Consider the following 14,374-nt stretch of genomic DNA (forward strand, 5'->3'; position numbering starts at 1 on the left):
ACATACATACATACATACATACATACATAAACTGCCTGCGTCTTGTGGTGAGAGACGACTGACGGGATCGGATGGTTTGACTCGCTGACTTGACTGATGTATGTCAACGATTCCCAATTACGTAGATCGATGCTCATTATGTCAATCACTGGATTGTATGGTCTAGACTCGATTTCTTATGGACCGCTGTCGTATTGCTGGCATACTGCGAGTGCGGCGTTAAACAACAAACAAATACTGACTGCGACGTTAGACAACACTCACTCACTCACTCACTCACTCTCTCCAGGCGTCTGGCAGCGGCGCGACGAGAGCGGCAACTACTCCCAGCAGTACGACACAGAGTTAGTGAGGGAGGAGAAACTCAAGGAAGTGGAGGAAGAGGTCAGAGTTCAGGTGGATGAACTGATGAGGACCGAGCTGAAGAACCTCAAGATGGTCAGTAGACATGACCCTCTTGTATGAATTCACACACATTCGTGCTGTGTGATATTCTTAAATTGAAAAGAGTCTTGGAAAGTTTCCCTTATGCATGATAAAACAACTATATTTTTCGTCCGATTATTTTTGATTAAAAAAATGTATTTTTCATCTATTTTAAAAGCCTCAACCTGAAACCCCTAGGCCCCTGTCCTGCTTGAGTTACAAAAAACTGTACGGTCTAATATATATTTCTACAAACACATCTTGCATTGTTTTTACTCTGTTCGACTCCCCGAGTTGGTATTTTACACGTAGTATGTACCCAGATTACACTGTGTATGCTATTTTAATCTGATGGGTTTTTTTCAACATCATTGCTCTAGTGAGTGAGTGAGTATGGCTTTACGCCGCTTTAAGCAATATTCCAGCAATATCACGGCGGGGGACACCAGAATTGGGCTTCACACATAGTACCCATGTCGGGAATCGAACCCGGGTCTTCGGCGTGACGAGCGAACGCTTTTTTACCACTAGGCTACCCGACCGCCCCACACCATTGCTATAACTCTGTAAGGTTTTCACATGCCTTGATTTAATTAGTATGTTGTTCCATAGCGTGGGGCCATTATTTTCAAAACAATCACATTGGGAATATGGGCGTATTTCAGGCAGTGGACCGAGACAAAGGAAAGAAGAAGGGCAAGAAGAAAGGAAAAAAGAAGGGGAAGAAGAAAAAGAAAAAGGGGAAGAAAGGAAAAAAGAAGGACAAAGATCTGACACCAGACAGGTGAGAGAACCTTGTTTACAGACACATGGTCACCTTGATCCCTGTGACATAAGTCCCGTGAAGAATCCGGGTTAGAATTTGTCCTCTCAAACCCATGCTTGCCGTAAAAGGCGACTATGCTTGTGAGAGGCGACTAACGGGATCGCGTGGTCAGGCTTGCTGACTTGGTTGATGCATGTCATCGTATCCCAGTTGCGTGGATCAATGTTCATGATGTCAATCAATGGATTGTCTGGTTGACTCGATTGTTTACAGACCGCCGTCATCTAGCTGGACTATTGCTGAGTGCGGCGTTCAACAACAGCATCACATCTCTGTGACATAACGGTACAGATGAATCCTTCAGGGCGCGCAGAGACAAGACAGCATGCTGTGCGCACACAGAATGTCAAACGTATCTGTCGTCATACATATGAATTATTAACTGAATCATTTTTACAATAACAAAGTAGACACAGTTTATGGATAACAAGTTATTTATGTGAAAGTAATAGTGACGTTTCGGTATTGATCCTTATGCCGTTGTCAGGCAAGACTGAATAATGAACATGCCATGGTACAAATATATATATGGTTTGTTGTTTGTTTGTTTGTTCTTTTACGCCACACTCAGCAATATTCCAGCAGTAAGACGGTGGTCTGTAAATAATCGAGTCTGGGCCAGACAATCCAGTGATTGATTTCATGGACATCGATCCACGCAATATGACGCAATACGATGACATGCATCAATCAATTCAACTAGCCTGACCAACCGATCCCGCTAGTCGCTTCTTACGACAAGCGTAGTCGCCTGTTACGGCTAGCATGGGTTGCTGAAGACCTATTCTAGCCCGGATGATCTTCACGGGTTAATATATGTGGTACTTGGAGGATTAACAGTCACACGATGAGGTGGTTGTTGGTTTGAATGGGCTTCTTCTCTAGTTGGGTGAGACTGTTGATAGCGGTGATTGCCACGTCTCCATGTAGGCGGAGGATGAATTGTTCGATTGGCATTTCTTAGAAGTTGAAGGATGACAAAGTAGACACAATTTATTGAAAACAACTTCTTTTACTGTAATTTTTACTGTAATATCGACGTTTCGGTGTAGATCGGGGCGGTCGGGTAGCCTAGTGGTTAAAGCGTTCGCTCGTCACGCCGAAGACCCGGGTTCGGCTCCCGACATGGGTACAATGTGTGAAGCCCATTTCTGGTGTCCCCCGCCGTGATGTTGCTGGAATATTGCTAAAAGCGGCGTAAAACCATACTCACTCATTCACTCGGTGTAGATCCTTATTCTAAGAAATGCCTATCAAACAGTTCATCCGCCGTCCACATGGAGACGTGGCAATCAACACCATTTACAGCCAAATGTTTTACGTGATTACCATAAATTGACATCGAAAACTTGAAAAGTGTTATTAGAAATAACAATATCGATCTGCTCATAACTTGACATGTTAAACCTCTGGGGCAGAAAGAAAAAGGGTTGCTCTCAAAATCTCTTTTATACAAATTTGTGAAGTTTTGGATCGGCGTGTCCATAAACCAAGAAATTAAACAATAAAACGCCGAAGTGCCTGACGGACAAAAAAATCAATTTCAGTAATACTGAGTGAGTGAGTTGGGTTCAACAATATTCCAGTTATATCATGGCGTGTCAGCTTGATGTGGGAGAAAAACCCGAAGCTGTGCAGGTCTTAGACGTTTACCACTTTGGTGAAACCCACGAGCACGGGTATGGTGCTGACAAAACCTAGAAACATAATCGTATTGAACCGGGATTCGAACCCACGACCATAGGTTTCTGTGTCACATGCACACATTGTTATATAAGTGCAATAATCTTGACCAACTAAGAAAAGTTAGTGTTGGCGATTCTCCATGGTCACGTCATACCAAAAGACATTAAAAGATAGTACTTGTAGTTACCCTGCTTGGAGCTCGGCACTGAGGACTAAAACAAGGACTGGTCGGCTCGGAGTCAGTATACTGTGTCTGAGTGGGGTATTCATGTTAAACTGCGGCATGGTATCTCAGTGAGCTAGCACTATAAATCGGCATCAGTCCGGACTAGTACAAGCAGCCACATATAAGCCCAAGGACGTCGCTATATGTTAAGTTTGATAATCTTGAACGCGATGTTAAACCCCATTTCACAGCACCTCATAGTTTACAGAAAAAACGGAAGGTAGGCCACTGATGTATTATCGTTAGTGTTTGTTTGTTGTTTAACGCCGCACTCAGCAATTTTCCATCTGTCGGTAAATAATGGAGTCTTGATCATACAATCCAGTCACCGATATCATGGGCATCGATACGATGGGATACGATGACATGCGATCCTGGGTAGAATAGATCTTTTGCAATCCACGCTTGGCGTAAAAGGCGACTATGCTTGTCGTGAGAGGCGACTAACGGGATCGGGTGATCAGGCTCGCTGACTTGGTTGATGCATGTCATCGTGTCCCAATTGCGTGGATCGATGTTCATATTGCCGAGTGCGGCGTTAAGCAACGACCAACCAACGATGACATGCATCAACCAAGTCAACGAGCCTGACCACCCGATCCCGTTGGTTGCCGCTTGTGACAAGCATAGGTCCCGGGTCTTCACGGGGTTCATGTTCGCCCATTAACTACATTTATTGTATAACTGTAAGGTCCCAGTAGACCTATCAGCACTACGGTTTCATATCGACATTTCGCTTGTCCCGAACTACATTTATTGTATAACTGTTAGGTCCCAGTAGGCCTATCAGCACTACGGTTTCATATTGACACTTCGCTTGTCCCGAACTACATTTATCGTATAACTGTTAGGTCCCAGTAGACCTATCAGCACTACGGTTTCATTTCGACACTTCGCTTGTCCCGAACTACATTTATCATATAACTGTAAGGTAAACGTATTAGCACTACGGTCGATTATCGACACTTCGCTTAGCTCGAATTACAGTTATCTAGTAACTCTGAGGTCCACGTAGAACTATTAGGACTATGGCCGAATATCGACACCTCGCTTGTCCTGAACTACAGGAAACTCGATATATCTCCGATGGTTCCTAGATTTTCGTGCTTGTCGACTAAAGCAGAACGGGTGGAGAGACTGTTAAACTGGTTCCACTGTTACACGACGCAAGCTAATGGCGATTTAGTTTGGGTAAACATGCAGGAACCTAGTCTAAAACTCAGTGACTTGGCCACCTGTAGGTCACCGTCCCCCGATAGCGCGGATCGCTGCTCATGCTTTCGGTCACTGGTTTGTCTGGTCCAGACGTGATTATTACAGGCCACTGTGATACAACTGATACAACAGCTAAATGGGGCGTTAAACAACGTTCATTCGCTCTTCCCGTCTCAAACGGACAATCTATATCCCAAACAGGTGAAGTACAAATTTGCAAGGCGATTTTCATGAAACAAGAAGCACCATATATCGTGATAACTTCCCCAGTGGGAATGTTGGATATAGGTTCGATTCAATGCACTATATCAGTACAGCTCTGAATGTACAGCTGACGTTGCTTAATTAACTCTGGTAGAGATGCGGGTTTTGAAGTTTAAGGTTTGGCGGGGTGATTGAATTTATGTCAGGATGATTTCACGGGGGAAGTACATGACTGGTATGGTTCAGCACCTGCCATTCATCCCTTTGTTGTAAGTGTTATTAATTGTCCTGAGGCCCCGTTTCACAAATTAAACAGGAACTGTTGGAGTAGGTTGATTACAACCGTAGCCATGTCACCTACATTGAACAGCTTTTCAGTTTCACCGATGTATGTTGGCTTCATGAGGACAAACCCAACCTGACTCCGGAAGACGGACATCGTAATCCAACTAATGATCATCATCGGGTCGAGTCTGGGATTCCAACCCACCACGTGGGCGGTCGGGTAGTCTAGTGGTTGAAGCGTTCGCTCGTCACGCTGAACACCCGGGTTCGACTCCCCACATTGGCAAAATGCGTGTCTCCCGCCGTGATATTGCAGGAATATTGCTGAAAGCGGCGTAAAACCATACTGACTCACTCACTCACGAGTGACACATCGCTTGTAAGGCGACTCAAGTTAGTCGTGACATGACTGGAAGATAACTTATACTCGCGTTCTTGCGTTATTCTATGCTGACTTTATGTAGCTCGCTGTTTCACATTTTCACTCAAAACTTCAGAGGCGTGTTTTCTCTAAATGCAAGAAATGCAAGAAAAAATAAGAAAACATCGAGATACTTTATGGTGATACAATACAGCGTTTCGCGGTATAAAACGAATTCGATCAAAGCGTGCAGAGAAAAGACACGTGCAGCATGGACCAGCTGGAGTCATGACATGTAAAATTGAACACGTTTTCATCACCTGCCCCGATGGCTCAGTTTGAGAACTGTGGGTTACGAAACTAAACACGACATGTGAGGTTGAAAGTTCGCGATCGATTTATAATTTTATCCACCTTTAGTTGGCTGCTACGAGACACAACTCGGAGTAGTGATAATATTGGATATATTAAAATCGCATTATTCCATGTTCACATGATTGACTAATCTGCCATTGCTCTTCTCCTTCATCAGGACCACGGAGGACCTGTACGAGGAGCTGGTGACCCAGGGCATCATCATCCGCACCCCACAGGTCAAACTGGCCGACTTTGAAGGAGACTACAGCTATCTGGGGACAACTCTACGCGACGCGGGAGTCGAACCCATGCCTTCCCTCAGTGACGTCCGACGGCTGGTCACAGAGCTCGGAATACTGCCGTTAGGTATAGACACGTGTCAGACATGTTTCATAATTACATAATAAACAGGAGTTTCTATCTCAGTAGGAGTCATTTGATAATTGCAGTGTTGCCTGTAGGTACTTGGATAACACCGCCGAGACAGTGCCAGGAATGACGTATAGCTGCATTAATGAATGCTTCACGCTGTGCATGTATGCGTGCTGCTTATGTGACGTAGAATAGTCGGTTTGCCACATCGAAAACTTACCTCTTCTTTGACCAGTAAATATGTGCCTGTTGTTGACATGTGTGTGTTTGCATGAGGGGTCGTCTTTCTCTAATAACGAAAATCGGGGAAATCGGCGTTTATCTATGTAGATTTGCTAAACCTATAGGGGAAATGTAACTTCTCGTGTATTTTGAATTATTTTGCAATAAAAGGGCAGTGGGGATGAATATGGACAAATCAAAAATTGTTGATTTCAGAAATTGTATGTATTTAAAAGAAAGTGGAAAATGGTTTCGTAAATCCATAGAAATGTCAGCAACTTCACATAAAACCTGGACATTATTTGTTTTCATGGTTAATCTGGTTAAGCCAGTCAGACTATTCCTTATAAGCTAGAAAGTCACGTTTTCCGATATTTCAACTTATGAAAACTTGTTGGTCTATTTATTTCCCAAAAAACCCGAACCCATTCTATAGTATAGAAATGAGATATGTACGTATACATACATAGAATCTGTAGAAAAAGTACATAGATTTTTTAATAAAAGATTTTTGAAATTGGGAAAACGAGCACCTGCAAGTGCCGTTTTGGGCGAAGTTGACCGTAACTCTATGTAAAAAGTATTTTAGTAGGTGTTTACAATATTGGTGTAGGCCTATTCATATGAATCCGAAGCGTTACCCACATGCCTGTTATATAATGGTTATATCTCATGATACAACTGGGGCTTTAAATTTTGTTTCACATGTCAGGATGTTATTATTTCAAACAGGTTTTGCTTATGTCTGGAAAACAAAATTGTGAAAACACAAAGGGTTTCATAACTATGTTTAAACAGAGATGTGCAGATATAGAGATGCAGAAGTGTTTTTTAAATATTACAAGCTCAAATTTCCTAAAATGTTAAATCTGTTGAGAGTTGATTCATTTATAATGAGCAATGCGACGGCCCGAAAGCCAGCTTCGCTTATTTTCTATTATAGCTAAAATGGATAAAATTATCATTAAACCGCCCGCATGTTATCAGAAATGAGCGGGCCACTGTAACTTGATAATGCCCTCATATTGCTTGACGACGGGCCATTATCGCGCCCGTTGTTAGGTAACGTCATAGGATAGGGATAGGTGACGTCACGTTCAATAGTGACGTCATCTGGTTTGTTCTATGACGTTTCCATATTTGTAAAAGTAGGACAGTGACATTCGTGTTGATTGCAGTAAATGTTTCAAAACGGATATTGTAACATAAATGTAGGTATGTTCCCTGATCTGATTGGTTAAAAAGTGTTGTCGAATGAGCATAACATCGCTGAATTTTTGGGGTCTCATCACCGTGTATGTATACATTAATTAATGGAACTATTTTTGAAATCATCAACATGGAGGAACAGATGGAAATTTACCCTGACTTCCACATCGGAGATTTCGATGAAATATTGAGTGAATGGGGCGACGAGACATTTTCTGAGATAATACAAGAATTTGAAGGTAAATGAAATTTACCTTTTTCCATTAATTACAAAATCATAATCATAAATAATGTAATTTTCTTGGGCTTGGCCAAAGGAAAAAACAAAACAAAATCAATTTTTAACAGAGTAAAAAACATTTATTGCAACTCTATAATGACTTTCATACATCCACCTAATTTTGTTCTTATTATAACCCACAAAAAGCTGTTGAAGCTGAAAACCGTTCTGAGATGGCCCCCGAACTAGGAAATACAGCCAGCGTTTCCGTAGAGCCCAAAGTTCAAGCGTCCAGTCACCGCTTCGCGTCCCTTGATACAAAAGCAGTACAGGACATCGTGGATAGGAACCTCTCCAAATCTACTGGGAGTTAAAATATTTCGACGTAAGCCATTGAAACATAAAAGAATACATAAACAAATAAAAAAAAATTCCTACGCAGATTCGATCAACATCAGCGAGAGTTACCTCCCTTACACCATTGCCATAATAGCAATGTAAAGCGTGACCAATGTGTCATCGCAAAAATTGGCAATAATATAACGAGATTGACCAAAATCTTAACATAAATTAAATATTTCGTTTTGTAAGATTTGAGATATGTTATACTAAATGGATATACGGAAATTTCATTTAAACACGACACCGTAATAATAACGAAATACTCCCACTTACCGTCACATTTGTACCCTGAACACGGCAATCTTTTCACTTCCAGAATGGCTTGGTTTCCGAGGTTTTGAACCCACGTTCGAAGAGCTTCCTGCTTTTCAACTGAATGAGAGACTGAGGTTCTTTTATGCCGAAGTCAGAAATGCTGAGGGAGAACTTTACTCAAAATCGAGTTTTGTTGGGTTGCGTGCTGCCATACACAGGCACATCAGGGGGCCGCCATTTGAGCGCAGCATAAACATTATCCAAGACCGGAAATTTCACACTGCAAACTGCCGTCACTTTACTGTCAAACGCAGGTATTGAATCGCGAGATTTGCAGAATTACCGGCCACAAATCCGATGAATCGTTGAAGTCGTATTCCATTGACTCGTGCTCGTCTCAAAAACGACATTATTCGAACATTTTTCAGAGACAGGAGCAGCTCGCTAACGAACGTAATTTGGTACCTGTCATAGATACAAATATCCTGCCACTGTCCACTGCTCCCGTGAGTGATTTCCAGGTTAATTCTTCTGCTAATTTCCACGGCCTCTCTAACATATGTTATTCCACTGTAACAGTAAACAACTTTTTTCAATCCCAGCTAAGCTGCATGTCTGAAATTTCGCACGTTTGACGTCTCTTGTCACCACCTCAGTTTCAGGCGAGTTGACACTATCTTGTACAGGGGCCAAACAGTATGTACGTCTTTTCTAATTTTGATTATTTGTATTTCATAGTTACGCTTAACTACAAATTACAAGTAAGATGAGGAACTGTGATAAAGAATTGAATTTGTGATATTTCCTGTTGTTTGTTTATTTTCTGAGAAATGAGCTTGAACATGTGACCACCCCTTTCGTAAAATGGACCCTCATTATTGGAGTACCTCGAAACCATTGATCGGTTTCGCGGCACCCCATATCATGCATCTTTTCGAAGGTGAGCACGAGGAGACGTATTACTAACGACAGTTTTGTTGTGTCATGCGCTCAGTAAATTAGTTCCTCCTAAATATCGATTTAATTAACGTTCATGTTACATTGTCGATAAATATTTCGTTTTGTAAGATTTGCGTGATGTTATGCTGAATGGATGTACGGAAATTTTTCATTTGAACACTCCGCCTTACGGCGTCGTGTTCAAATGAAATTTCCGTACATCCATTCAGCATAACATCACGCAAATCTTACAAAACGAAATATTTATCTCCTAATTGTTGTTTCTTTTTATTTGACAACAAATTCCATCCATTTTAGCCATAATGACGGTAACGCTTTTATCAGGGCATTATCATTTGCCTTCGTCGGGCAGTTAATAGAAGACCTCGGGCTTCTGCAAATGATAATGCCCTGAAAAATAGCGTTACCCTTATAGTATAGCCTTTATCTAAAGCGCATGTTCAGGATGTATTGTTCTTCCCTAGGCTCAGCAGCTGTGCACGAAAAGGCCCCCCTCACCAAGTCAATCCTGCTGACCGGACCTCGTGGCACAGGCAAGCGGATGTTGGTCCACGCCATTTGTCAAGAGACGGGAGCCAACCTGTTTGACCTCAGTGCTGCAAACCTCGCTGGAAAATACCCTGGGAAGGATGGCCTGAAGATGCTCATGCACCTTGTCTTCAAGGTACATATACACCATGGTGGTCCATCTCAGTAGGATCTGGTCCTCAAGGTACATGTACACCATGGTGTTCCATCTCAGTAGGAACTGGTCCTCAAGGTACATGTACACCATGGTGGTCCATCTCAGTAGGAACTGGTCTTCAAGGTACATATACACCATGGTGGTCCATCTCAGTAGGATCTGGTCCTCAAGGTACATATACACCATGGTGGTCCATCTCAGTAGGAACTGGTCCTCAAGGTACATGTACACCATGGTGGTCCATCTCGGTAGGAACTGGTCCTCAAGGTACATATACACCATGGTGGTCCATCTCAGTAGGAACTGGTCCTCAAGGTACATATACACCATGGTGGTCCATCTCAGTAGGAACTGGTCCTCAAGGTACATGTACACCATGGGGGTCCATCTCAGTAGGAACTGGTCTTCAAGGTACATATACACCATGGTGGTCCATCTCAGTAGGAACTGGTCCTCAAGGTACATATACACCATGGTGGTCCATCTCAGTAGGAACTGGTCTTCAAGGTACATATACACCATAGTGGTCCATCTCAGTAGGAACTGGTCCTCAAGGTACATGTACACCATGGTGTTCCATCTCAGTAGGAACTGGTCTTCAAGGTACATGTACACCATGGTGGTCCATCTCGGTAGGAACTGTTCTTCAAGGTACATGTACACCATGGTGGTTCATCTCGGTAGGAACTGGTCCTTAAGGTACATGTACACCATGGTGGTTCATCTCGGTAGGAACTGGTCATCAAGGTACATGTTCACCATGGTGGTTCATCTCGGTAGGAACTGGTCCTCAAGGTACATATACACCATGGTGGTCCATCTCGGTAGGAACTGGTCCTAAAGGTAGCTACATGTACACCATGGTGGTCCATCTCGGTAGGAACTGGTCTTCAAGGTACATATACACCATGGTGGTCCATCTCAGTAGGAACTGGTCCTAAAGGTAGCTACATGTACACCATGGTGGTCCATCTCAGTAGGAACTGGTCCTAAAGGTAGCTACATGTACACCATGGTGGTTCATCTCGGTAGGAACTGGTCCTCAAGGTACATATACACCATGGTGGTCCATCTCAGTAGGAACTGGTCCTAAAGGTAGCTACATGTACACCATGGTGGTCCATCTCGGTAGGAACTGGTCCTCAAGGTACATATACACCATGGTGGTCCATCTCGGTAGGAACTGGTCCTCATGGTACATATACACCATGGTGGTCCATCTCAGTAGGAACTGGTCCTCAAGGTACATATACACCATGGTGGTCCATCTCAGTAGGAACTGGTCCTCAAGGTACATATACACCATGGTGGTCCATCTCAGTAGGAACTGGTCCTAAAGGTAGCTACATGTACACCATGGTGGTCCATCTCAGTAGGAACTGGTCCTCAAGGTACATGTACACCATGGTGGTCCATCTCGGTAGGAACTGGTCTTCAAGGTACATATACACCATGGTGGTACATCTCAGTAGGAACTGGTCCTCAAGGTACATATACACCATGGTGGTCCATCTCAGTAGGAACTGGTCCTCAAGGTACATATACACCATGGTGGTCCATCTCAGTAGGAACTGGTCCTAAAGGTAGCTACATGTACACCATGGTGGTCCATCTCGGTAGGAACTGGTCCTCAAGGTACATATACACCATGGTGGTCCATCTCAGTAGGAACTGGTCCTCAAGGTACATATACACCATGGTGGTCCATCTCAGTAGGAACTGGTCCTCAAGGTACATATACACCATGGTGGTCCATCTCAGTAGGAACTGGTCCTCAAGGTACATGTACACCATGGTGTTCCATCTCGGTAGGAACTGGTCCTAAAGGTAGCTACATGTACACCATGGTGGTCCATCTCAGTAGGAACTGGTCCTCAAGGTACATGTACACCATGGTGGTCCATCTCGGTAGGAACTGGTCTTCAAGGTACATATACACCATGGTGGTACATCTCAGTAGGAACTGGTCCTCAAGGTACATATACACCATGGTGGTCCATCTCAGTAGGAACTGGTCCTCAAGGTACATATACACCATGGTGGTCCATCTCAGTAGGAACTGGTCCTAAAGGTAGCTACATGTACACCATGGTGGTCCATCTCGGTAGGAACTGGTCCTCAAGGTACATATACACCATGGTGGTCCATCTCAGTAGGAACTGGTCCTCAAGGTACATATACACCATGGTGGTCCATCTCAGTAGGAACTGGTCCTCAAGGTACATATACACCATGGTGGTCCATCTCAGTAGGAACTGGTCCTCAAGGTACATGTACACCATGGTGTTCCATCTCGGTAGGAACTGGTCCTCAAGGTATGTACATCTAGGATTATGTACAATCCAGCGTGATATAGCTGGAATATTGCTGACTGTCTCGTTAATCAATAGACGTCATTCATTGCACAGATGATTAGTGTAAACTGTTTGTTACATAAATAGGAAACATGCAGGTATCTATTCTATCCACCTGAAGCAATTGTGTGTCCTCTGTGGCAGGTTGGTCGTGCTCTGCAACCCTCAGTGATATACATCAGTGACTGTGAGAGGATGTGCAAGAAGAAAGTCCCCAAGTCAGACCCAGTAAGTTGTAAGGGACCGATCTGTTAATCTTCGGCGGTGGGAGTATGGGGCAATCGAGATTGTTTTCTTTGGAAATTTTTGTTAAAATATTTGTTTCAGAAAAAGAAAACTGGAATACATTTGCTTTATTGGCTACACACGAACAAATTGTTCTGGGGGCATGCTGGGTGTCCTACAAATGTGTGTTTTGAATCAAGACAATTGTCCGCTTCCTCCTTTCAGAGAATTAATTGTATGTTTTGAAGCAGTGACAGGAAACATGTCCCCCATAACCCCAGCCCCAGCCCCAGCCCCTGCCCCAGCCCCAACTGTATGAAGTGGTCGGTCCCTGAAGGATTGTCTTTATACGCATAGATAGAGACGGGTAATTAGGGGAATAGTATTTCGAGCGGGTACATACCTTGTGCAAAGTTCCATTCACAGAGAACCTACCAAACAAACTGCGGGTACGGTGGAAAATAACATATAGCCATCAGATATTTAATTGCACTTGATAAATATCCCTGTCATTCTTTTACATTGACGACTTTTATGTAAATAATCAATGCGTGATTGTTTGACTGAACGAATTGCAAGCTCAAGTGTTCACGCTTGTCCATGTGCTCACTGACCTAGGTGATTCATTATTTACGGATACCAACCAAAGCTGATGCTAAGTAGTGTGGTCACGCCTCAAAAAGTCATTACAGGTTCTGCCGTTGTCAATACACCTGAGACTGCATTGCACTAGATGGGACTGTTCTCGTCAACTTGTGTGTATATCTCACCGAATGACCTGGCAAAGTTGATATTTTTACAAGTGTCGCAGGCGATGAGATAAACATGGTTTTTTTTACAGGAAAGGGCAAGTGTTCTATATAGTATGAAGCATTTTCTGATTGACCTTTTTTTTATTGATCTACAGCTGCACGCACGCATGCACGCACACACTCAGACATTAAGTTGTTGTGTTACCCTGTTGAATGAATCAAGTTCATTTCAATCGATACTTTGATAAATCTGATGCGGTTCACATTTATACGTGGCCATAATTCAGGTTTCAACATATATTGTCACCAGCTAACTCAGTCATGCAATTCCCCCTACACTCGATCGTTCCTGTCAACTCTCTTATTGATGCTTGTCGCTAGAGCCGACTAAAATGGGGAACATTGGCCCACTTGCACAAAAAGATCTTAGCGCTGAGATGATCCTAACTCCCGTACTTTAACACAGGCTAACGACAGTCGTAGCGCTAAGATCGCTTTGTGCAAGTGTTTGTTTGTTGTTTAAACGCCGCACTCAGCAGTATTCCAGCTATATGACAGCGGTCTGTAAATAATCGAGCCAGAGACAATCCAGTGATTGATATCATGAGCATCGATCCATGCAATTGGGACACGATGACATGCATCAACCAAATCAGCGAGCCAGACCACCCGATCCCGTTGGTCGCCTCTTACGACAAGCATGGTCGCCTTTTATAGCAAGCATGGGTTGCTGAAGACCTATTCTACCCCGGATCTTCACGGGTCCTGTGCAAGTAGGCCCAGGGACTGGCTGATCGCGGGTCATCGAGGGCGCGGATCGAAGTTCATCCCTACCCCAGACTCGATTAGTTACAGACCAATGTATTATAGCTGGAATATTGGGGCGTTTCACTCACTCACTCAACACCCCCTCACTCACACACTTGCCAGACTGACCCGAAGCGTCTGAAGAAGGAGCTACCGAAGGCCCTGAAGACCATCAAGTCCGAGGACCGTCTGCTTTTGGTGGGCACGTCAAGATGTCCGTTTGATGCGGAGATGAAACCCCTGATGAGCTGCTACAACCGGATCATCCTCATCCCCCGACCAGACTACGCGTCCAGACACTGTGAGTGTGCTGCGTCAGTTAAAT

At 43.6% G+C, this 14,374-nt stretch overlaps 1 protein-coding gene across 1 annotated transcript in view; it reads left to right on the forward strand.

The window, feature by feature from the left end:
• LOC139446367 (dynein regulatory complex protein 11-like) overlaps positions 1-14,374 on the forward strand; it is a 31,726-nt gene that overhangs the window by 13,364 nt on the left and 3,988 nt on the right. Inside the window, exons 11-16 of the mRNA XM_071227702.1 lie at positions 290-438; positions 1,092-1,210; positions 5,762-5,952; positions 9,691-9,890; positions 12,410-12,493; positions 14,173-14,350. Coding sequence (XP_071083803.1) covers positions 290-438; positions 1,092-1,210; positions 5,762-5,952; positions 9,691-9,890; positions 12,410-12,493; positions 14,173-14,350 — 921 coding nt within the window. The remainder of the gene's footprint in view (positions 1-289; positions 439-1,091; positions 1,211-5,761; positions 5,953-9,690; positions 9,891-12,409; positions 12,494-14,172; positions 14,351-14,374) is intronic.

The sequence above is a fragment of the Haliotis cracherodii genome, unplaced genomic scaffold (assembly GCF_022045235.1).
Source record: "Haliotis cracherodii isolate W230 unplaced genomic scaffold, xgHalCrac1.p SCAF_6, whole genome shotgun sequence".
In the NCBI taxonomy this organism is placed as follows: Eukaryota; Metazoa; Mollusca; class Gastropoda; order Lepetellida; family Haliotidae; genus Haliotis; species Haliotis cracherodii.